At 40.6% G+C, this 25,513-nt stretch overlaps 1 protein-coding gene across 2 annotated transcripts in view; it reads left to right on the top strand.

Annotated features, from left to right (window-relative positions):
* Window positions 1-25,513, top strand: part of EGF (epidermal growth factor) — a 65,030-nt gene continuing 39,517 nt past the window's right edge. The window contains exons 1-6 of one of the 2 annotated variants that reach the window (XM_086747600.1): window positions 1-623; window positions 11,381-11,512; window positions 17,457-17,656; window positions 18,650-18,831; window positions 21,806-22,036; window positions 23,647-23,849. In XM_086747600.1, coding sequence (XP_086603726.1) covers window positions 497-623; window positions 11,381-11,512; window positions 17,457-17,656; window positions 18,650-18,831; window positions 21,806-22,036; window positions 23,647-23,849 — 1,075 coding nt within the window. In that variant the 5' untranslated portion in view covers window positions 1-496. Of the gene's footprint in view, window positions 624-11,380; window positions 11,513-17,456; window positions 17,657-18,649; window positions 18,846-21,805; window positions 22,037-23,646; window positions 23,850-25,513 lie in introns of those variants that run through there. The other variant, XM_086747601.1, reaches the window with a different exon arrangement.

The raw sequence follows: 25,513 nt of genomic DNA, 5'->3' as shown, positions 1-25,513 counted from the left end.
ACTGCGTTTTGGAGAAGCATGGTACCTGGAGATCTCGCTCCCACTACTGCTATGGTGAACAGTTTTCCAGATTTGCTGCTTTTAAGATTTAAACAGCAGCTTTAGTTGTTGCGGGGATATTCACAGTGATTCTTGCGAGCATTGCTTTTAAGCTGTGTTAAATTTGTGGCAAGAGTGTCAGGCATTTCATACTTGGCTTCCGAAAAAGGAAAAAAAAAAAAAAAGGAACGAAAGAGAGAGAAGAAAAAAAAAAAAACCTGACGTCTGTGAGGAAGAAATCTCCCAGGAATTTCTTCAAGGTTGTAGTTGGACATAGTAAGGCTAAAGTGACAAGAAAAGCAAGGCAAAGATAAAACTTGGTATTGTGATAAGATGCCTGAGTGTAATATGGGAGACTGCAGAAACCTTTTGGGATTACACATGCTCATCTTGTCCTGGATATGACTGAATACAAGCTATTTTTTCTCCAGTGACAGTTCAGAAACTCCTCAAGATTATGTTTCTCTTCCTTGTTGCTTTCTTGCCAGTGGTTTTTAAAATTGGTTTTGTCAGCCTCTCAGCTCTGCAGCACTGGAACTGTCCTAATGGATACAGATTACAGACTGAAAACTCTGGTTGTATAGGTAAGTTGCTGAACATTCACAGATTAAGAAAACTGCATTTGTATTCTCTTAATTAAGCTTTATAATTTTCAATGAGTTTTTTCACAGATTGCTTTTGGGTTGTACTGGCAGAATTGATAAATCACCTTCTCAATATCTTTTGCTTTCCATAATGAACAGAACTCATTTTATTTAGTTTATTTTTAAGAAATCAGTCACTTGTCTGTCAGTTTAACTATCAGAAAGCAGGATAAACATTTATATGATCATTAAGAGATCTGAACTATTCCCTAGTTACCCAAATTCCTTGGCTTTTAGTGTCCCTGTCTTTTCAATGCATGTGCACATACGTATTTGTGCTTCTATCTATGAACAATTTCTGTATGGGTGTATTTTTGTACTTCTATATGTATATAGAAAGAGTATTTTAATGGTTATATATTAGTATATACTTACATGTGGGCTAGATAACTTTAAAAGCTACTCTTTCTATGTCTATTTGTGCATGTAGATATGTGTGACTATATTTAATAATTCATTTCATACAGTACATGAATCACAGGTGTGTTTAACACTGCAGTACCAAAGTCTAGGTGAAATGTATGATACTAATATGTGTGTAATCACCTCCAGTGATTTGGAACACGTAAAATGCAGATTCCTGTTCTTTACAAAGTGTAACAGAAAGAAAGACAGAATCCTTCTCCCCACCCTGCCACCCTGAAGTCCAATTTTTTTAGAAAGACAGAGCTAATGAAGTCGTGGACTTTGCAGTAAGGAGATGAGGAAACACTCTGTAAGAATTCAAGCAAACAGACCTAATACTTGGAGTTAATGCTTTTGCCTTAGGTTGCTTGGGCTTCAGAAGCGCTGACTCAGTTCTTGACACGATTCCAGTGATTTAATAACAGGTGCCTCCCTGTGCATTTTGCCAAGAAATACCAACTTGTAAGCAGAAAATAGAAGTATGCCTATTAAATGCTTTCATTTTGAGAGAGGAGGAGCTAGGCATTTTTTGTGTACAGATGACAAACCTGACCGAAGGTTTATCTGAGAACCGAAAACACCTAGGGTGCTTCCACTCTGATGCTTGAATTTAAATGATAAGCATACTTCTGCAATAAATCTCCATACTACCACCCCTTCCTATGCTTGTCTTCCCATTGCAGAGCAGTCTCATGCTGGATTCCCTTTACGCCAACCTAAACCAGAAGGTGTTCCCACAGGGGAGCATCTATCCTCTCTGCTGACGATGGCTATTCAGTGCATAGGACCAGACTTGACCTGGTTCTCCATAACATCAACCTGAAATATATGCAACGTGCATGTCCTATCCTCAGCAACTGTTGTACTTTACACAGTCTCTCCTATAGGTCCACACTATTTGCTAATATGTATGTAGCTTCCACAAGCTGATTAGGATGTACATTAGTTATGACTTCAACGTTATAGAGTTACCCAACTAAGACTTCAGGAGAATCCTACTGATATGAAGAGGATTGCTTGGCTACTTTTTAATGAGTCAAAATGCACTTTAAATATTGACTTTTAAAAGGCTACAAAGATGCATTTTTGTACTTAAGTTGACATATTTCACATATTGATGTAAATTGCTCTTCCATTAATGGAGACATAACCTGCCCATTATGTCTTTTCTGTGGAAAATTAGATACATTCAAGTGCTGTATGAATGGAGGGACTTTAGGTAAAGCATGAAAACAGAATGTCTGGTATCAGCAAACTTTGTGAGAAATAGTAACAGAAGTAGTCTTCTGCATAAGAGCTAACATTACTACAACATATTCTAAGCAATTCTGTGTAACATAAAATAAACAAAATATAGATGTGCTAGGGTATTTTTTTTTAATTAGAGAGCACTGGATGGCAGGGGATTAAGCAAAGGCGTTTTTGACATGAAATCTAAGACTGAAGGCTGCTTTTATGGAATAGATCTCCCCTGTTCTTTCCTCTGTGTGTTGGATACGTAAGTCATGTTCTGACCCGAAGACCGGATGTATGATATTCTAGTTCTTTAATTATGTGAGATAGAGGGTGTAGTGGAAGCAAGTGGTAGGAAGCTGGAGGCAGGCTTTGAAGGTAATAGTAGGGATAAATGTGATGAGTGGGAGACATGACTCATACCACTGAGCTGTGAACAATGACAGCAAGCTGAACTGTGGCTTGGCGACCATATTTGGTGAGCTGTAATAAATATGCAAATTATAAAATATTCTTTGTCATCTGTGACCGTGGTGGCATCCTGCCAGCCAGAAATAATACCCCGAAATGAGAAGGTGTCCGCTCTCTGTTAGTGAGCTGTTACAAGCAATGCTTACTGGAAACTGTGTAGACTTTTCTAGATTTTTTTTTTCCATGCTGCCACTGCAGATGAAGGTCTAGGTCATGCTCTTCTTACATTGCTAAATAACTAACTTCTTAATTAGTTCCTTTTATTTCTAGGGATGTTCAAAGATCAAAGACCTTCTCATCCTGTGGAAGGATAATTAAATCTAACCCTAAATGTCTCACATAATTTTATACAGTTATTTTAAGACAGATTTTTTTGAATCCTGACTTGGTATGCCAAGAGAGGAGATGCCTTTCAGAGGGGCCGTGTTCCCACAACAGCATGGCTTATAAGTAAGGAAGTATGGGCGAATAGATCATGAAGTCAGAACAAGACTAGTCTGGTGAATGAGCATACAAATGTATCGACAAGTTATGGTAGAATTGGAAGCATTTCTTCAACTCTTGACATTGACATATTGATTTAATCATTTATTTTAAGCTGATATTAGCACTGGAGTCTCAGTCTCAGTTACCGTTAAGTAACTCATCTTCCTTAGACCTCAGTGAAAACATAGAACCTTCTACCTCTAAAGAATAGTGCTCTGGGCTACATAGGAGTTATTCTTCCTACAAGGTAAAAATGTGTGCTTGGTTGATCCTAGGAGAACTTTAATTTCTAACACACTCAAGGACATTGGAATCAGTTGACTACACTCTCCTGAAGTACCACTTTAACAACACTATTTTTTATTCTCTCATGGTGTATAGATGCTTTCCCACTTGAGGCCAAAAAGTTTCCCTCATGGCACTGTTTAGTTGAAGAAGCCCCTAGAATTTTAGACTAGACGCTAGTGCCTGTTAGTCTTGGGCTACCCTAGGTAAATATTTATTCTGAATACTGCAAGACTGGAGGTGTACCTTCACTTCAGAGTTGAATTTGAATACTCACTTTGTAGGATTTAAAAGTGAAGGAAGATACTGAGCTATTTAGAAAAAAATTAACAATATTGTAAAAAAGTTTTTGAAGAAGGCAACACACAACTCACATTACTGAAGTTATACCTAATCTTAGGTTCTTAAATTCTGCATATCTTTACTGACTTCTGACATTAACTGATCAGTCCTTGTCACTTCTTCAGGGCTAACATGCTGCACATTCCTACAGAGCCCTGCAATTGAAGGTGGCGACTGCTACCTATCTAGGTCAGCTCTTTTGGTCAGATACTTCTTTCCGTGTCTCAAGCTTTCCTCCTTTCTTTCTTGCTGTTCACTCTCCTGCCATGGAGCACTGGTGATGTGGAATATTAAGTTATTCCTCTTTGTATTACATCTTTAAATTCACCTTAATTAGCTAAATCTTGGCTTCAGTTTGCTCCTTACAGCCTTCTGAAGACACACTGTTAAAACTTCTTATATTGTATTCTGAGAAATATGAAATGCCAAAACCTTACTAATTCACAGCTATCCTTTCTTTGCAAGTATCGCATAAGGAGCAGTAAAAGCCAATGAAATAGGGAACTGTGTTGTCTACTCCTATCATGACAGAGGGATAAACCTTGTGAGACCCTACCGTATCCCTCTGTGTTTCAGAAGAGTGGCAGTTGAGGCATGCTTCTTTGCTTATTTTCAGTACCTGTCTTCTAGCTAGCTCACTTCATATTAGACTGTGTTGGGGAAAGATGCTTGAAAATATTGTTACCAATAATAGTCAGGAATTCTTGAACATGAGTCTGAACCTACAGACCAATTCATGAGATGATTCTCTTTGTATTCTCTGGAAATTGGATCCTGCTGAATGTGGACAAATACTCTTTATAGCTGTAAAAACTTGGATCAAAATAGGAAGGAGGCAAATATATTACAAGAAATGACAGAAATGACATCCCATATCAGATGAAGCTTAATCCTGAAGAGGGCTAAAGGACAGACTCCAGGCCCAATGGCTAATATTACAAGATCCTTCATTATTTTGCTCAGTGGAAAGAAGCAGATATTAATTTTGTATTCCATTTTAAAGAAAACTGACTACTTTCTAGTAGCTAATTTGAAATGTGATTTTAAAAGAAGCTGGACAAAAGTATTTGCTGATGCCTTTTAAAAAGGGATAGAGAACAGCATCAACAACTTAATCTTTGAAAAACAAACACATAACAGTATGCTGAAAGTTGCCTGACCTGGGAAGTAGAAGTACATTTTGTAGTCACTAGTTGACACATAGTATTTGTTTCGAAGACAAAACAGAAATGCTTAACCTGACCCTTACCCTAACCTAACCATTGCCCTAACCATAACCCTAATGAACTTAACCCTAACCCTAACCCTAAACCTAAACCCTAACCTTAACACTAAACCTAACCCTAAACATAAACCTTAACCCTAAACCCTGAAAGTAACCCTAACACTAATGGACCTAACTCTAATCCTAATCCTATACCCTAACGCTAAAACCTAACCCTAACCCTAACCCTAAACCTAACCCTAACCCTAAATCCTAACCCTAACCCTAAAACCTAACCCTAACCCTAACCCTAAACCTAACCCTAACCCTAACCCTAAATCTTAAAGCTAACCCTAACCCTAAACCTAACCATTACCCTAATGAACCTAACTCTAACCCTAAGCCTGGACCCTAACCCTAACCTCAACAACCTTAACTCTAACCTTAACCCTAAACCCTAACCCTAATCCTAACCCTAACCTCTAACCTTAACTCCAACCCTAACCCTAAACCTTGAGTGCCCAAACTCTTGAGATCTGAGTCCAGAAAGGTAGAAAACTAAAGATATTGTAGTCCCTTGAGATCATTTTTGCCATTTCTCTTCATGATGTCTGCAAGTGATTTCTGAATTTTGTTTCAATTCTAAATTTGATTCTACTTTATTCTTGATTAAATCGTATGATTAGTCTTGCTGTCATATCTGTCATGTGGTCACCTCTGTGTCTCTGGACTGGAAGAGTCCCAGAGTTTATAACCACCTTATTGTATTCACATTGTGGTTCTTGCCACAGTAACTGGGCACTTTGCAGCCTCTATCCTCTCAAAAATTGTGAGTGATCAGGTTGTGTTTAAAACTTCATTTAAAATTAGAGAGAGAAGATACTCAGCTGTGCCTCACCGATTTTATTGTGACCTGCTGATAGATGAGGCATATATTTTTCATTTCTGGCTATCTTCTGTTCTTTGAACTGTATTCTATTGAAAAAATAGTTAAAAGGGATGGGCTACTTTCTTTGTACTTCAGTTAAAATTCAATGTTCAACCTTTTTGAAAAGATTACAGTGGTGGCTAGATATAGCAGATTGAATTAATCTCCAGTCCAACTCCACAGGAAACAGATTTGAGTGAGGTTATTTGAGTGTATGTATCTGCACATGTATATTTTATGTATATAATGTATGTGTTTGGGGCTATAATGAAATGCAAGTTCTGGCTCACTGTGGTTTCTCTGTATCCCTGCCAGGCATACTAATAGTTCACCTTCTGCAGTCAGAGCATTTCTCAGGACTCTCAATAAAGTAGCATATTTGTATGCAAAGTCATTGAGAGCTGCCAACATCACGATGACATGATTCATCGTTTTTGCTGATTCTCAAGGCATTTTTTTGCATAAAGAAGCCTTTGAGAACTGAGCAGAACCTCATTCTTCCTTTCAGGGCTGGCTGTCAGGGCACTCCAGACAGCTTTTGTGTTCACTAAGCCGATTTCTTTCACAGGGTAAAGTTCCCACTGGGGGAAGCGGTTGCCAGGAGACGTAAAACAGCTACAGCAGGATGCAGCTTTGCGCTTTGCTTTGGCACTACGAGTGCAGGTGAAGGCACTGCTAGTTACACCTGATGGATGGTTTTATGATCGAGTTCTCCTAAACCTTAAGAAATAGCCTTTTTTTTTACTTTTTTTTTTTTTTTGTACTTTGAGCAAAGAATATAGCATTTTAAGCGTAGGACCCTCTTCCATTGTTTGTGCCATAAAAGCTGAATGTTCACAGTGCTGTGGCGTGTTTTACAATAGCTCTGTGTCTGTCAGTGCTTCCTGTTTACCGCTGGAAGGGACATGCTCTGGTGGCCGAGCTGCCTGTCGCTGTTGCACCCCTCGTCTTTTATCGGGCAGTTATTCTTCCACTATATCCTTTCTTCAGCTGGGGCGATTGCTCGCTTTTCAGTATCTGTGAGATTTGCTTTATTATGCGAACTCTTGTGGTGATGAAAATGAGCTGATTGATAACCCTGAAATGCTTTCTTCATAGCCTGATCAATCAGCATGCTCTGTTTTGGAGAGTCTGTTTTGTACACTCATACAAAGCTGGAAAATCCATCCTGTAAATAACTGGTCATTGTGCAGTTACCTTGGTACATAACTCAGTAACCTGTGTTTGACTAAAGCATGTCTTCTCAAGTCTTGACTTGAGAATATCCACTGACATTTTTCACACCTTCACAGTTTTTCTTGGTAGGTAGTTCCCCTGATGAATCACACTTCCTGTTAAAATGTGAACTTAATGTCTAAATTGGATTTCCCTGACTTCAGTTCTTGGCCATTGGGCCTAGTTAAATCTTTCCTGCAAAAGATTATGGTTTCCTTTAGAAAATCTGGTATTTTTTCTTGTCGTAGTTCAGCCCTGATCGGGACCAGACTACGCAGTCTCTCTCTCACTCCCCCCACCCTCTGAGAGAACAGTGAGAGATAATATAAGGAAAAACCTTATGAAGGTTGTGAACCTTGTGAAGGTACTTATATACTATGATCAATTCTTCTCCCACACTTCTTTCTGATAATCTAAACAGCCTGAGCTCTTTAAGTGCTTCACAGAAAGGCACTTTTCTTTACTCTCAGATCAAACTTTTTATCCTTCTTGTATACACTTTCTAAGTTTTCAGGATCCTTTAACAACTGAGAAATAAATACAAAACTGAGAAACACAAAAAACATGCCAATATGGTCTGACCACTGCCATGTACAGAAGTAAAATTATTTCCCCACTGTCATTCATTTACCTTGTTCATATGTGTTCTGATTGAATTTTCCTGTTCAGTAACATGCTAAGAGATCATCTTTCTACCCAATATGATCACAGTTCCTTTTCAGAGTAAGCGGTCTTCCAGATACAATCTGTAGGTCGGGCCCGTCTTTCTTATTCTTATTTAATGTGTTCTTCGTTGAGACTGAATAATAGTTCTTTCATCAGTGTTTCACATGCTTAGTCAAATGACCTCTGTCTTTACCAATCTTACATCTACACTGTTGCCTTTATCAACCATACTAGTGATCTTCTCTGAAAAATATCATCAGCCATTATTACCATTAAAGTATATTGACTACCATGAGCTACGTTATAGCCTTCATCAACAGTGCTGCCACTGCTTTTGTACTGATGACTAGATCAGATAACTGTTCTGGCTTAGTCAACCAGCTTCTCCCATTGAAAAAGAGTGTATCAGGGAAAGATACAAACAGCGTTCATGCCTGCAGACTCCTTCACGTCTCTGTGAACACTGACAGCAGCTGTGACAACGAGCTGAGGTCACCAGAGCCCTCCTGTATGGGCTATCCCAGAGCCCAAAGGTTTTAATGACATCCAGGCAGCCTTAGCCAGGAGCAGCTAGTTTTAAACTGGCAACCTGGAGCTCACAGCCCGTTAACAAACTTCTGAACCAGTCAAACATTTCTAGAGGGGGTTTGGAGGAATTTCTCCTTTAATGCTGTGGAGAATGGCATGTACAACCCTAGTACATGTGGGAAAACATGCTCCTGAAAGCTAATTGAAGAAGATTGTGGGTTAGAATTAGAGTGGTTTATGGAATTAAGTTTCTGAAAATGCTTCTACTTTACCTTCATAATCTCTTCCACAGAAATCAGTTGCATGTGCTCTGATCACGTTTCATACATTGACTAATTAGTTCATCTGCTATGTGGAACAAAGCTGTGGGAAAACTCTGAAACAACATGGAAATATTCAATAGTCTGTGCAGACAAGTTAGGTGGCTATAAAGCATTGACATTTTTTTTTAACAAATTCAATCCCTGACACAGAAGAAACCCTAAACACTTCTGCTACATGCAGTTTTTTTAAAGCAGTTAAAGGAGATAGATTCCCAGACCTGTGGAATACCAGAGATCTGGTTTCTTAGCTCTCCCTAGCTTACTGAGAAAGAAAGTTTCTTTCAGTCATGGTGTGACTTGATTAAAGTTCAGTTCCTTGTAGTTATCATGAGGTGCCATTTCTGACCTTCTTTGAACTAGGGAAATCCTAGTAATCTACCTCATATGCACAGACCTCCTGAAGCACTGTGGTAATTTGCACTTGATTCAAGTGACCATCTAAGAGAAGTTATCCAAGGAGAAGCTCTTCTGTTGTCCTAAATTCTTGATCAGGAATACAGAAAAAAAAAACCAAAACGTTATGAAGTATACATGGAATAACTCAATACATACATGTAGTTTTGATTATGAATCAATGTCCTTTAATGACTTAATCAAATGTGTCTCTTTAAAATAATTTGTGTTGATTCCCTTTTTCCTGCATGTGTGAAATCAGATAAAACCCAGAACAAAAGCCACTGACATGAAATAGATCTTGGGCAGGGAAAAAGCTGCTCCTTAGAGCAACCCTCACCAGGATTATATGAGAAATATACCAGGATATGATATGGTACTGCCAGATGTTAAGCACCTTGGGAAGTTACTATCAGACGCATTTCTTTTCAGTAGGATCTGAAGTTTATCTAAATTTTCAAGGACAGTCATCCATGGTACTGCCAAAGGGGTTAATTTCTTTCCACCCAGTGTAAAATATGGTCCACAGTGGTGACCTTTTTTCGAAAAATAAAGTCCTTAATTTAGGACTTAATTAATAGTTGCTGCCTCAAGCCCTGATAAAACACCATAAAAACATCTAATATCTTTTAATTCCTAAAGGCTCTAGCCTAATCTACCAGTTAAAAGCCAAGTTTCTAATTAGTTTGCATGTTGCCTTTGTTTGAGCTTGCTACTGTCAGATCTATAGTGGGAGTTTTAGTGTTTCATATGTATTTTTGTGATTTGACTCAAACCAAAATGAGCTTTACGTGGAACTCAGTAACATAGCAGTCTATTTGCTCCTTTGCAATAGCAAATTTTGCAAATTTTGTTAATTTGTTAGCAAAATTATTACTGTGGAAAGAGAGATAAAGATAGAATGAAGCAGCTGCAGGCAGCATTTGCATAGCAGATGATAATGCAAATCACAGAAATGGAGTACAAGACAAGTCTGTTCCTTGTGTTTGGGCAATCAGAGACCAGAGTGTCCTGGCACTAGGGAGAATGGCAATTTCTCTGGACAGTCTTCTAAAAAAAAGTAAAAGTCACTGTGCTTGAGACAACAAAAAAACCCAATAATTCTGAAACCAGCGCATCTTTGTCGGCGACATGGACAGTGGGATAGAGTGCACCCTCAGCAAGTTCGCTGACGACACCAAGTTGTGTGGTGCTGTCGACACGCTGGAAGGGAGGGATGCCATCCAGAGGGACCTTGACAGGCTGGACAGGTGGGCCCGTGCCAACCTCATGAAGTTCAACCAGGCCAAGTGCAAGGTCCTGCACCTGGGTCATGGCAATCCCAGGCACAAATACAGGCTGGGCGGGGAATGGATTGAGAGCAGCCCTGAGGAGAAGGACTTGGGAGTGCTGGTGGACGAGAAGCTCAACATGAGCCGGCAATGCGCCCTTGCGGCCCAGAAGGCCAACCGCATCCTGGGCTGCATCAAGAGAAGCGTGGCCAGCAGGTCGAGGGAGGTGATTCTCCCCCTCTACTCTGCCCTGGTGAGACCCCACCTGGAGTACTGTGTCCAGTTCTGGAGCCCCCAACATGAGAAGGACATGGACCAGTTGGAGAAGGTCCAGAGGAGGGCCACGAAGATGATAAGAGGGCTGGAGCACCTCTCTTATGAGGACAGGCTGAGAGAGTTGGGGCTGTTCAGCCTGGAGAAGAGGAGGCTCCGGGGAGACCTGATAGCGGTCTTCCAGTACCTGAAGGGGGCCTACAAGAAAGATGGGGAGAGGCTGTTTAGTAGGGCCTGTTGCGATAGGACGAGAGGTAATGGTTTTAAAATAGAGGGGCGTAGATTTAGATTAGAAATTAGGAAAAAATTTTTTACGATGCGAGTTATAGAACACTGGAACAGGTTGCCCAGAAAGGTGGTGGAGCCCCCATCCCTGGAAGCGTTCAAGGCCAGGCTGGATGAGGCTCTGAGCAACCTGACCTAGTCAGGGATGTTCCTGCTCCTTGCAGGCGGGTTGGACTAGATGACCTTTGAAGGTCCCTTCCAACCCTAACCATTCTATGATTCTATGATTCTATGAAGGATTACAGCCATCACCCTCTCCTTTTTTAATGATGGGATATTGAATTTTATGACCAAATTATTATTAGATAATTATGTCAAGAGTGTTATTTCTCTTTCTTTGCTGCTTTTGCTAGCTGTATTTTCCTGATTCGTTCAAAAATATGTTTCAGATATCGATGAATGCCTTGAAGGCGGTTTGGGAACCTGTGGCCAAACCTGTATCAATGTTCCAGGGTCTTACATCTGCTCCTGTTTGCCTGGCTACACTTTGGATATTGATAAATGGTCTTGCTATGTGAACGGTAAGGTAATTTTCTTTTTTTTATGACTAAGAAAGAGCTTTAGAGATTTAGTTAGTATTATTTTCCCTACTGGACAGCGACCGGGATACTCTGGTTCACTGATGGAAAAACTGCCTGTTCTACTGTGTGGGTAAGTGGCAAGGCCAAAAGCAGGGGCTACAGAAGAGTGATGGTGAGGAATGGTAAGTATGGCAGTAGGAAGATGAATGAACATATGAAAACAAACAAATAAAACTAAACAATGACTTCCTGTTCAGCTGACATACTCTTTATGTGTGCTTGGAACTGTAAACTCCCTTATCCCATCCGTACTACTTCCAGGAAAATGCACAGTACACAAGATTTTTTGCTACCTTTGCCTCTTTCAGTCTGTTGGCGTTGATGTCTTTCCAGTGTGTTTAAGTTCTAGGAAGAGTGTTGTGATATTGTAAGCAGGAAGCCCTTGCTTTTGGTTTGGCTCACTGGCATTTCTTAATAAACATGAGTGCTACTGTGAGTTTTTATCTCTGCCTTCCTCTGTCTGAGTGTATAAATTGATTTCTGAATGTGTAAGATGCATTAAAATTTTTAAAGTTTTTAGCCCTCCTAGGGGGAAAATATCCACAATTATGGCCTTTGAATAACCTTCATTTTGTCCTCAGCTGGTGCTACCTAGGGAAAAAAATCTACGTGGATTTTATTGATTGGTTTAACCTTGTATTGCATCTAGACTAAGAGGCAGGAGCGCTCTGAAGCGCTCTTACCTCTCCACCTTTGTTTCCTGAATGTTTGCTTTTGATTCCTGTTGGGGATATTGTACATCTCCCTTCTGATCCAGAGCTCAGATTTTCTTTTTCTGACCAATGTTTACCTGGGGGTCTTGCTATTGCAGAGGTGAGATGTGACAGGACATGTTTCTGACCCAAGAAGTAGGAGATGTACTTGAGTCCCTGCACATATAGCCTTTGGGACCATGAACACAACAAGAAGTATTCTGTGCAGCTCCCAAATTGGCACCAATGTAATTACTTCAGTCAGCTCCTAGAATCATCGTTATTGACAGCAACATATGACTCACAAAGACCCAAGCTGGATTTTTTTTTCTAGTCCTGCCTAAACATCTCTAACCCCTTAAACAGATCTTATTTTTTTAAATCAAATGTTTTTTAAACTCTTCACTTCTGAACTGAAGAGAAATGAAAAAAAACCTTTTTACCTCACAGTGATATATGTGCATAGTTATCTTTCAAAGAAAAATCCTCTCTTAATATTGGAGGACTTCAACTTTTAAAAATGTTATTACTAACTTTTATAGCACCAGTAGAAAGTTAGTGATGGTTCAGGGGCTACTGTGATGGATAAGGGACTCTTATAGTAGGTATACACCCTTCAGTAGGGGGTACACCAAGTGAAATACCCTCATGCTTTAAAGACAGGAAGCTTTTTGATGCAGGTGTGGCTTACTTGTTCATTAAACCCCTGATAAAATTAAGTCTCAAATCTGACTGGTGCCTATCTGCGATCAAAGTTATATATGTTCAGTCTATGTTCCATTTACAGCCCTTATTCATGTACACATGACAGAAAATTCAGAAAGTGGAAAGGGCAAATTCACAAAAATGCAGGCAGTACAGCTGTCAAATTCTGGAGATAAATCAACCTTGCTACACTTCACCATTCATTTACCATTTACGTAAAGCAAGTCTTCATATTCTCACATGGGGTTGCTCAGTGCAAATAGCAGCAAAAAAAAAGGCAGTCACTAAAATCCTACAAGCAGCTGTTGTAACTGAGTGACACCTTGAAAACTTGAAATACAAAACAGTCTGTTAGTATAGAAACAGAGTACTGATCATCTTCCTTGTGAACAGATGAAAATTACATCTTGGGTGCTTGTCAGAACGTTCTGCATAAATTGCTCTTCACTTGGAGGAATCAAAATTGATCTCATTCCTCTGCTGTGAAAGCAATTGAATCAAACAACCTTGCAACCATGATGAAGGTGAAGCATCTGGGTAAAAATTGTAGAAGTGATGGCTATTGAGTTCAAAGCCTCATGTTTCATGCTAATAGTAAAGATATTTAGTTAAAAGGATGCAAAACTGGTCAATAAAGCTGGTTTAATTTTCAAAAGTATATGTGCAAGAAAACTGATAATAGTTCATCTTTGATACATCCATCCCCAATAAATGGAGAGTCACTTCTGCATTGCAGGAAGATCAATTTAACAAGTGATTAGAGAAGCTTGTAATTCTGTTGGATCTATATCAATAATTGCATTTCAAAGTCACTTGGTTAGACTATTATCATAGAATCATAGAATCATAGAATGGTTAGGGTTGGAAGGGACCTTCAAAGGTCCTCTAGTCCAACCCCCCTGCAAGGAGCAGGGACATCCCTGACTAGATCAGGTTGCTCAGAGCCTCATCCAGCCTGGCTTTGAACGTTTCCAGGGATGGGGCTTCCACCACCTTTCTGGGCAACCTGTTCCAGTGTTCTGTAACTTGCGTTGTAAAAAATTTTTTCCTAATTTCTAATCTAAATCTACTCCCCACTATTTTAAAACCATTACTCCTTGTCCTATTGCAACAGGCCCTACTAAACAGCCTCTCCCCATCTTTCTTGTAGGCCCCCTTCAGGTACTGGAAGACCGCTATCAGGTCTCCCCGGAGCCTTCTCTTCTCCAGGCGGAACAGCCCCAACTCTCTCAGCCTGTCCTCATAAGAGAGGTGCTCCAGCCCTTTTATCATCTTCGTGGCCCTCCTCTGGACCTTCTCCAACTGGTCCATGTCCTTCTCATGTTGGGGGCTCCAGAACTGGACACAGTACTCCAGGTGGGGTCTCACCAGGGCAGAGTAGAGGGGGAGAATCACCTCCCTCGACCTGCTGGCCACGCTTCTCTTGATGCAGCCCAGGATGCGGTTGGCCTTCTGGGCCGCAAGGGCGCATTGCCGGCTCATGTTGAGCTTCTCGTCCACCAGCACTCCCAAGTCCTTCTCCTCAGGGCTGCTCTCAATCCATTCCCCGCCCAGCCTGTATTTGTGCCTGGGATTGCCATGACCCAGGTGCAGGACCTTGCACTTGGCCTGGTTGAACTTCATGAGGTTGGCACGGGCCCCCCTCTCCAGCCTGTCAAGGTCCCTCTGGATGGCATCCCTCCCTTCCAGCGTGTCGACGGCACCACACAACTTGGTGTCATTGGCAAACTTGCTGAGGGTGCACTCTATCCCACTGTCCATGTTGCCGACAAAGATGTTGAACAGGGCCGGGCCCAACACGGACCCCTGAGGGATGTCACTCGTGACCGGTCTCCACATGGATATTGAGCCGTTAACCACCACTCTCTGAGTGCAGCCATCCAGTCAACTCCTTATCCACCAAGTGGTCCGTCCATCAAACCCATGTCTCTCTAGTTTAGAGAGAAGGATGTCGTGTGGGACAGTGTCAAAAGCTTTGCACAAGTCCAGGTAGATGATGTCTGTTGCTCGTCCCTTGTCCACCGATGCCGTAACCCCATCACAGAAGGCCACCAAATTGGTCAAGCACGATCTGCCCTTGGTGAAGCCATGTTGGCTATCACCAACCACCTCCTTGCTCTCCATGTGCCTTAGCATGGTTTCCAGGAGAATCTGCTCCATGACCTTGCCAGGCACAGAGGTGAGGCTGACCGGCCTGTAGTTACCTGGGTCTTCCTTATTTCCCTTTTTAAAAATGGGGGTTATGTTCCCTCTCTTCCAGTCATCGGGGACCTCACCAGACTGCCACGACTTTTCAAATACGATAGCCAGTGGCTTGGCAACTTCATCCACCAGTTCCCTCAGGACCCGCGGATGGATCTCATCAGGTCCCATGGACTTGTGTACCTTTAAGTTCCTCAGATGACCCTGAACCTGCTCATCGAGCACAGTTCTTCATCCTCGCAGTCCCTTGCTTGTGCCTTCCACAGCTTGGGTGGTGAGACACGAGCCTTTATCGGTGAAGACTGAGGCAAAAAAGTCATTGAATACCTCAGCCTTCTCCATGTCCTGGGTAACCAGGACACCAGTTCCCTTCTGGAGGGCGCCTACATTTTCCCTGGACTTTCTTTTGTCCCCTCCATACCTATAAAAGCTCTTTTTGTTGCATTTTATATCCCTGGCCAGATTCAATTCTGCCAGGGCTTTGGCCTTCCTTACCTTGTCCCTGGCCACTCGCGCAGCCTCTTTGTAGACGTCCCAGGCTACCTGTCCCCACTTCCACCCTCTATAGGCTTCCTTTTTTCACTTTCAGTTGGTCCAGGAGCTCCTTGCTCATCCTGGCCTTTTTGCCCGACTTGTTCTTCGTCGGGATGCACCTCTGCTGAGCTTGGAGGAGGTGCTCCTTGAATATAGACCAACTTTCCTGCGCCCCTCTTCCCTCCAGGGCCGCCTCCCATGGCACTTGGCCCATCAGGTCCCTGAAGAGGTCGAAGTCTGCCCTCTTGAAGTCTAGGGCAGAGATCTTACTGTGTAGTTTCCTCGCTGCCCCGTGGATCTTGAACTCCACCGTGTCGTGGTCGCTGCAGCCAAGGCTGTCCTTTAGTTTCACATTCCCCACCAGCCCCTCCCTGTTGGTGAGCACAAGGTTGAGCATGGCACCCGTCCTTGTCGGCTCCTCTATCGCCTGCAGGAGGAAGTTGTCATCCACGCATTCCAGGAACCTCCTGGACTGCCTGTGCCCTGCCGTGTTGTCTCTCCAACAGATGTCAGGGTGGTTGAAGTCCCCCATGAGGACCAGGGCCTGTGACTGTGAGGCTGCTCCTATCTGCCTATAGAGCGCTTCGTCTGCTTGTGTAATCTCTTGTTTCAGGTAACTAAGTTATATGTCCCCGCCATTACTACCTCAATGGAATTTCTTCTTTGAACGTTGTTTTAGTGTTAAATTAAAGACTAGACTGTATACTCCCCCTGCCCCCCTTTTTTTTTAATTAGAAAAAACCCCACATTTCTTTTTAAAATGAAGGGTAAAAAGTAACTAGTTATATAAAATCTCCTTTCCTCTACTACACGCTTGATAGACATCCGTAATACTCAAATTGCCTAAATGAAAACCATTGTGGTTTAGAAATGTAGTTAAGATTCCTTGGCCAATCTTAACCCTGTCCTATGGTGATACCATAAAAATAACAAAGAGGACTTGATAAAACTGTCTTAGTGCAATCTGCGGCCCCAACCATTACATCCTAGTAATCATACTTCTGTACTTATCACCTGGTTTTAAGGCTGTATTAAAGCTATTTGGACCATCCTAGTTGCTCATTGCTTTCAACCTTAATTGGATTTCTAGAGTTTGGAACACTATAATTGGAACACCTTTCATTTTAACATATTTTTATGTTAAGCTGCTTCTTCACTCTTACCCTACACTCAATATGAATACACTTTTTGTATGGAAGGAGTTATTGCTGTTGAGCTGTGGGAGTTTTAAGTACAGATGTTTTGGTTTCCTTCAGCTCTCTGCATCATAAGAAACATTTACAGCCTCTAGCTTCTTCCTTTGCCCTGTCTTGGGATCTTCAGTTTCCCCATTTGGATAGTTAAAGTGAGACTCCAGATCACCTCTCTGTGATAAAAGATAGAGTGCAATGGTTGGAAGCAATCTTCAGCTTGGAGACACATTCATGGCATAATTCTTCCAGCTTCTGTTGGCATGCATGCAATGGTTCTCTGATTAGGTTGTAGGTTTTGGGATTAGCAGTAACAACCACTGCAATCTCAGTTTCATGACTCAGATTTTTAGCTTAACTTTCAGCATTAAATGTAAAAGGACAATTACATTTGTATCTTACTGCTTCTCTGTGATATGCCTGGAAAGTTATCACTAAAATCTGAGAGATGGTTAGATCCTGAACTTTCTCTTTCACTAGTGTAATATTAATGAGAACTTAATACAGCAAAAGTGCAAAGCTTATCTATTAATTGGTCTTTTTTTGTTCTCTCCACACCAGACCCTGCACCATTCCTACTTTTTAGCCATGGAAATGCCATCTTTAGAATTGACACAGAAGGGACCAATCACGAAAGACTGGTGGCTGATACTGGTCAGTCAACGTTTATGGATTTTCATTACATAGAAGAGAAATTGTATTGGGTAGACTCTGAAAGGCGACTACTTCAAAGAATTCACCTGAATGGCACAAAACAAGAGGTAAAGTAATCAGTTCTTTGGAATTCTCCAAGTTAATGGGCATAAAACCCTCCATGGAAACCACCTGCTCTTTGGGTACAATTTTGCTGTTCCTGCTCATTGATTAGCACTTCAGATTTATTGAAAAGTTTTTGCTGTCGTAATAATTATGGTCCCAAGTTTAGGCTGTCTTACTGACATTCACAGTACATTCAGAATTTTCTGTGGATAAAGTGAAAGGGAGTTAAAAATGAAGGAGAGGAAATTCATGCAAACTAAAGCTTTGAAGACAATAATGTTTCTATCAGTTTTAAATTAATCCCTGGCATTATGGAAGTTTGTCTTCCAGATTACTCTAACTCAAACTGGCACGAATGATATGACAAGAATGTACTTGAATTCCTATTCATTTTTCCTCAAACCTTTCATTGGTTTCTATGGTTGCATAAATGCTTCTTTTAGCACTTCATCCTTTGTTCAGAAAAAGCTATGCAGTTCATTGCATCTGGGTGATTTTGAAGGCCAGACAGGCTGAACTTTAATTCTGTGAGAGCCTTCTTTTGTTTGGAAGAGATTGCCAGTGTTCCTTTACTCATGTGTGTAACCATGCACATCTTCACAGGTGTATTTTACGCTGATTTTTAAGGATCAGGGTCTAGGAACAGTGTGTTAGAAGTCTTCCATCTGTAACAGTACTGGTCTGGGTGCTGCATAGTGTGCCAAATGTAAGACGTTGTAGCTAAAAGATTAGTTCAGTGTATTTCTCGTGGAGAACAGTTTCCCCTTTCACAAGGGGTCACTCAGTTCAGAAGGGGTACGTATAATTATAGAGACCAAATGAAAGTGATTAAAGAATGGGAAAGAGAAATATCTACAGGTCCGAGACAAAATTAAGCAGGTGAAGGAATGAAATAGGGAGCTTCAGTCTGACATTCTATTCCCTATATTGAAAATCAAATTTAGAGTAATCATTAGGATGCTTCTTGTTGTCTTTTTTTTTTTTTTTGTTTACAGAGGCTATGTTACATAGACAAAGGCATTTCAGGATTTGCTATTGACTGGGTAAATCAAGACATTCTCTGGGCCAATAGACAGAAAGCAACCATAGAAGTGACAGACATGAATGGGAAGAAACGCAGAGTTCTTCTAAGAGATGTTGGTCATCCCACAAGGATTACAATTGATGCCGAGCAAAGGTAATTTTAACTAGGTTAGTAATTTCATTGAAATTGAGTCAAAATATGCAAAGTACTATGATTGTGTTTTATAGGCTGCTGACCTAGTCTATGTAGATTGTATTTTCTATAGTCCAATACCTCCTTGAACTTTGACGAAATAGGGTAAAATATTAATAAGCATTTAAGAAATAAATACAGAAGTGCATGAAAAAAGCCCACCAAAGCCTAATACAGAATCTACACCTCTTGGTCATCACGGAAAATTTTGCTGAGGGAAAAGAGGTATTGCTGGTCCTTTCTCATAGACAGCAAAGTTTCAGGGCAGCAGAAAGCAGGACTGGAGCAGCAAGGGGAATGATACCTGCAAATGCTGGGAGTCCCTTGTGCTCCAAACCTGGCACACTTAGAATACAAATTGGTATATTTTCTGAAAAAAAGATCTGAACTTAGTTTTGCTCTTGTCAATTTCTCTGAAGATTGATTTTGAATCTACTGCTGCTAATTTGTGTCAATGGTAATTTGATCTTCATACAGATGCTTCTTTCAGCTTCAAGCAATTTACATTGAGAACCATGCTCACAAAAGAGATTTGACCTCCTCATGAGTTACCAATATGAATTGTCACAGTGGTCTCTCCATCCTAATTTATCTTTACACATAAACCGCTTACATTAAACTTACAAAAATAAAAGCTTGAGGAGATGCTTGAGGAGATGCTTTTGTTTCACACAGCAAAAGCATGGTTTTGTTGCTGCTTTTGATTTGCAGTAAAGTTGTTCAGCAGTGTGTGAAACTGCCTTAATATTAAGGCTTATGTATCCTTTCCTAGTACATTTGTATATAAATCAATCTTCTGATCCTAGTAGCATTACTAGTATTCTTCGGAGTCTTGTCATTTGGGCAGGACTCAAAGGCCTGAACATCAGCCTGTATATTTATATTTTTTTTCTGATTTGCTTTTGAATGTAGTATTTGTCAATATTGGAAATATTCACAAGTCTTCAAACCCACTGTCAAATGCCATCGAAACACGTTACAAATGGCATTACAGGGATGTATTTGCTGAACTTATGTGAAAGTTCGGGGAGGCTCAAGTGCGTATATTCACATAGGTGTGATTCACCATGCATAAAACCTGCACTCATGTGCTTATAGGGAGGCCAGTAAGGCAAGTAATAAACTGTAAAGAGAGTAGACTTCAACAAGTCTAACATCATTTTTATGCCCTATGGCAATTTGCTTGTATGAAAACTCTGAGTGCTCTATTTTTAATATGAAGTGAATTAAAACCCCCAGTATGTTTATTTGCGCAGGCATAAACATGAACTATATTGGATATTAACAACGTCTTCCTTCAAATGTGTGTGCCTCTTAAGTAATGAAGGTCTATGTGATACCCTAATAATAGAGTTTTTCTTGGAAGACTTGTCTGGATATTAGCAGTGATAGGATAATTGCTGTAAGATTGATTTAAAATTTTTAATAGTGTCCAGAAATGCCAAAAATAAGGATTAAAACTAAAGAAAAATAGAGGGAAAATACAGTAAAGGCTAATAATTACTCAAGCCAGTTTCTAATCTTCATTCTCCTAGTGTCTTCCGGTTTGTTCATATCATACGCTGTCCCTACACTGATCGACAAAAGTTGTACATAGATGCTGTAACCACCTTTGTTTCTTAGTTTCCTTAACTGTAAAAAGTAAATCCTAGCATTTATCAAAACTTAGAGAGTAGTGACAGTTCTTAAATAACAAGTGCTATAGAAATGCAAGCAGCTATTAATAAAGTATTTTAAAATGGCAGTATAAAATTGGGCTGTCCTCCTGGAACCGTTTTTTCACCTATACAATAATAACCTATGATAATTGTAGGGTGTGTAATAGTGACGGAAAGGCTGTGAGGCCAGGGCTGATTCTTCCTACTAGTTTAGTATGGTCCCTTGCTAGTAAGAGCTAACCTGTTTTGGGGCCTTGAAAAAATTAACATAAACATAGTAATGCTGGCTTTATGCTACATTGTTTTGTACATACAAGTTCTGCAATTTTGTGAAGACAAGGCAAAATTACGATGCTTCTTGGAATTTTTGTGCATCAGAAACCTAAGCAAAGAATCTAAACCCGAACATTAAAAAATATTATATATCTGAATGAGTGATAACTTGCTGTTTTGGAAGAACTGTTGTTAATCTCAGTCACATTGGTAAATCTGGGTTCTGACATACAAGTAGCTTCAGTGCACAACTGTTCTGAGTATTGGAGCTGTGTTTTGATTGTGTCTTAATTTAATAGCAGCATGGTCTGACTATTATAACCAGCAGCAAGATAGAAAGAAATGAGAATAATAATAGAAATGGTATTTTTAATTTCAGCACTTAAGTGATGTGTTCAACTAGAGTTCCTGGAGACAGATTCCTCCCCAGAGGCAGAGGCCAATGCGTATCTACCTCAGAGATGTGCCTTGCCCCAAGTTTGCAGGACTTCCCTGTAGATTTGAGAGGTTATTCCAGTTTTCTTCTCTGAGTGCAAGGCTGAACAAAGCAGAGAGACAGACAATAGTGCTTTGTGGTTAAGCTGGGCTGATTCCTGCTTGACCTACATGAGAGAAATTGTAAGGATCTCATTGCTTCCTCAACAGAGTCATACGGCCTCTGATAGAAACACGTTTATTGAAATTAAAAAATAACTGTAACAAGACTTCAGTGGTATCATTGCTTCTGTTAAACAGACAACACTTTGTTGTCCAAAATTATTTCTGTTCTTAACAGAGCTATGTTAAGGGGAGATGTATATGAGATTTTCCAGAAATAGGTGAGTGTGTATTAAGGAATTCCCTTGCTTTGTTATTAGTTTTGCTTTTGAAAGTACTGTGATAAGAGTGAAAACTTCTGTATACCAGAACAGCTAAACAAGGAGTGTGTAGCACTGATGTAATCTTGCAAATGTGAGGTTTGGTTTGTTTGTTTGTTTGTTTTCCAAAACATACCTCTCTTGCAGGCTATTATTTTGGTCTTCAGATGGTACAGTTTCCAGCATACACCGAGCATCCCTCAGTGGAAGTGATATGAAAAATGTTTTAAGAACCACAGAAAAAATAAAGGCCATCTCACTAGATTTGGTTGACACACGGCTCTACTGGATCCAACATGACCATGGGAAAGAGATTTCCCATATTGGATCATGCGACTATGATGGCGGAGCTATTAATTTCCTTAAAAATTCTGTCCGGTGAGTTTTCCTGAGCTTGTCAGAAATAAAACACTAATTTCCTGGGGATGCAAGTAACCGTTCTTCCTCATTCTCCATTTTATGTTGTCAGTTCATAAAACAATAAGGAGTATAAAGTATAGTGCAAATGGCCTGTAATTGTAAATTTCAAACTACTGATAGGAAAATGGAAAAAAGTCACTGTTGTAAGGATAATACTGCCACTCAGTACTCTCAATGGAGCTTTTAGCAAATGATAACTACTTGATCCTCAGAAATCCTCTCTGAGTGTTTATTAGTGGCCTTTTTCTGCAGATAGAGAAGCCAGAAGCAAAGAGATTAAATGATTTGTCCAAGGTCACAGTGGGTGAGCTCAGGTGTCTGAGCTGTGCTCAAGAGACTGAGCGAGATCAGGTCTTTCCTATCCTCCTCTAAGCCTGTTGTCCTCCTTAGCTGCTGGGTGGAGAGGCTCAGATAACCCCCTGTGCTCAGGCTCTAGAGCAAGCATCAGCAGATGTGGTCAAAACTGTCCTATTCAACAGACTCGTTCCCCTCTGCTCCCCAGTGCCAGGGCTGAGCACGGCTGAGGTGGCTGTTAGACCCATGTGCTTTTGAGTGCCTGTAACATCTGGCCTTCACACTTTGCAGTGGTACGGATGCTCCATGGTGTGCAGGGTTTCAGTGAAGAACTCAGGAAGTATTACCCTATATCACTGCAGTTTCTGTTGGTATGGCTGGGTCAGCATATATGTAATAGGAATTGCAAACTGCAAAATGAGAAAAATACATGGGTGTTCTGGCCTACTGATTTAAAGATGCAGCAAATCATTTGCATATGATAAACACAAACCTGGTTTTCCCCTACATTGCTAGCTGTCACATTGAATTTTTCCTTACCCTTTTCCCCTTTCTCCCTCAAGTTGGCTGGTGTTCACTAGGGCATCAACACTTTCCCTTTGAGCCTGGATGATACACATTCTCCTTTTTCCACCTGGAATACATCCTGGAAAGTGGAGCCCAAAAATCCACTTTTTCACTATTTTTTCTATTTTCCTTCTTATTTGAAACTGAGCCTTTTTGTGGTTCTTGCTGGCTGCTATAACTGACCAGAGAACGTAAACTAAATTCCTAAGAAAGGAGAAGCAGCAAGATGGATTTTAGGAATGCTCTACTCCTATGCCTCCATCTCCACCCAGATTTACTGGGACAGTCAGAAGTGTCAGAGCAGGCACTGGAAATTGGGAAATGGGGGAACTTACCTGGCCTACATCCTTCAACAAAGCAAGTGTCCATTTTAGTTGCTGGCTTCACCGGAAGCCAGGCTAGACTTTCTCTGTCAATTGAGTCAGACCAGGACAACAGCTCATATAACTTGTGGGAAATCCAGGTTATCCATTTTGCATCTATTTCTTGCAAATCTACAGGATTCCAGGTGCTGGATTATCTGGGAATGTCTCTGGCGCCTCATCTGATTCTCATACATATAAGATAATATAAAATATACATAAGAAGAAAAAGAAAATGTTTTTACAGCGAACTTGACTGACCTAGATGCTCAGAAAATGTATGAATGAGTACATGTATAGGGATCAGGTAACGTGCCACTTTGTGTTATCTTCTCTTCGTTGTAGACATCAATTTCTTGGTATGTCTGTCTTTGCTGAGCACCTGTATTACTCAGAGTTGAAATCTGGTATGATATGGAGAGCTGATAAGTATACTGGGAAAGCTGTAGTCACAATTAGCCTGAAGCCATCATTTTTTCCACCAGTGGAGATAAAAGTGGTGCATCCATATAAACAGCCAGGTGCAAGAGCAGATTCTCAGGATTTTGGTGAGTAAACTGTAATGATACTGTTGTATGTGTAAGAATAATAATGTCATACCATCTGACTTTTCACAGTAATAATTTTCTTTGGCAAAATTACAGGCCTCAGTGAAGTCAAGGAATAAGTTCCCTTTAATTTCAGTGATACGCAGTTCCACTTGGTGTGGGTCACTCCAGCTGGAGTATCAGTCTGGAAGTGTGCTAGGCATGAACTGCTTGTTTCATTAATCTGAATACACATGCAGATAAACGTGCTTTTCTCCTTCTCTTCCTTTTGTTTACACAAAGATGTTTTTATACTTTACTGCTAAATGCACAAATTATACAGCTTTTTAATCCTCCATGTAGATGATCTTCATCAAGTATCTGATCCCCTCTGGAAGTTTTATTTTAGTGTGCATCTAAACACCTCTGATTACTACAGCACTAAAGGTTTTTAAGTGCATAGTACATCCTACAAGTGATACTGTGGATGTCTCAGCTTTGCTGTGAAATGGCTGGATTAAGAGTTAGCCTTTTTTAAACAGACCTGGAGGTGCCCTAACAACTATGAAAATAAGAGCCTTGAGTCTCTTTAGTTGTCATTGGTTGCAACCTACAGTGTGGCCTACAGTCAGTGGCCTTTTGTTGTGGATCAGAAAATGAAGGTAGTTGACTATGGATAGCTCACCTATCAGCAGGATTCCTGCTGAGGCAGTAGGAAGCTGGGAGTGTCCAGGGAAAATAATACCTTTTTCTCTGATCTCTGGAAAGCAAACATAGAATACTCTTGCTTTAATGAAATATCTTTTTTCACCAGTTTGCTTGGATACAAACAACTGACCAAAGAGCATAGAGGCATTTGTGTGTTGAGCAACAGTTGCAGAACTCTGAAGGAAAGATGGCCATGGGTTCCCAGAGGTATAGGTGGTATAAAGACATGAGGAGCAAATAGTGTTCTTTCTTCTCAGCAAAAATGAAGCTGTAAATCTCTGTGTTGAATCATATCGAAATATCTACTATATGATGGGCTTCATCTTTCTTCATACCAACCAACAACTTTATACAGTATCATGTTATCTATCCTTCCTGAAGCCTGATCTGAGTGGGAAAATCAGAATCTTCAAGGGAACTTTCCCCTTCAAATGCTTTCTTTGCAGTACAAAGAACTGTTGAGATGCAGAAGAGAAAGTGTTCCTGGAAATCAAGCTTATACTTGTAAACACAGGGAGCCTCCATTCAGAGACAAGGCCTGTTCTGTGCTTCCTTCAAGGAAAACAGTCATCCTGGCAAATGGAAGCACTTTTTTCAACTGATGTGTTTGGTGGTGCTCTCACATAGAGTAACTAGGGAAGGATATGTTTGTGGTGCAGACAGTGGCACATCCACACATCTCAGGGTGGTTACAATGAGATTTGGAAGATCTCATGAGGCTTCCTTGGGTGTCTGTCACTATGTCTGCTTACTCGTGAAGACAGAGGGGAAGAAACAATGACCAAGAAAGGTAGTTCATTATAGTGGTCTCTTGAACCTCAGGGGTTCTGTCACATTTGTCCTCTCCATAAGAGTATCTAGCATAATTTCATGAATAACGGGCACTTAGCTTTTATTCTTCTCTCAGAAGATGATCTCCACTTCTTCCACCACAACATGCTACTTTCTGGTGTTTCTTTTTCCGCTGGAAAGAGGGT

The sequence above is a fragment of the Chlamydotis macqueenii genome, chromosome 4 (genome assembly GCF_036417535.1).
Source record: "Chlamydotis macqueenii isolate bChlMac1 chromosome 4, bChlMac1.mat, whole genome shotgun sequence".
Lineage (NCBI taxonomy): Eukaryota > Metazoa > Chordata > Aves > Otidiformes > Otididae > Chlamydotis > Chlamydotis macqueenii.
This window is presented reverse-complemented; position numbering and strand designations above follow the sequence as displayed.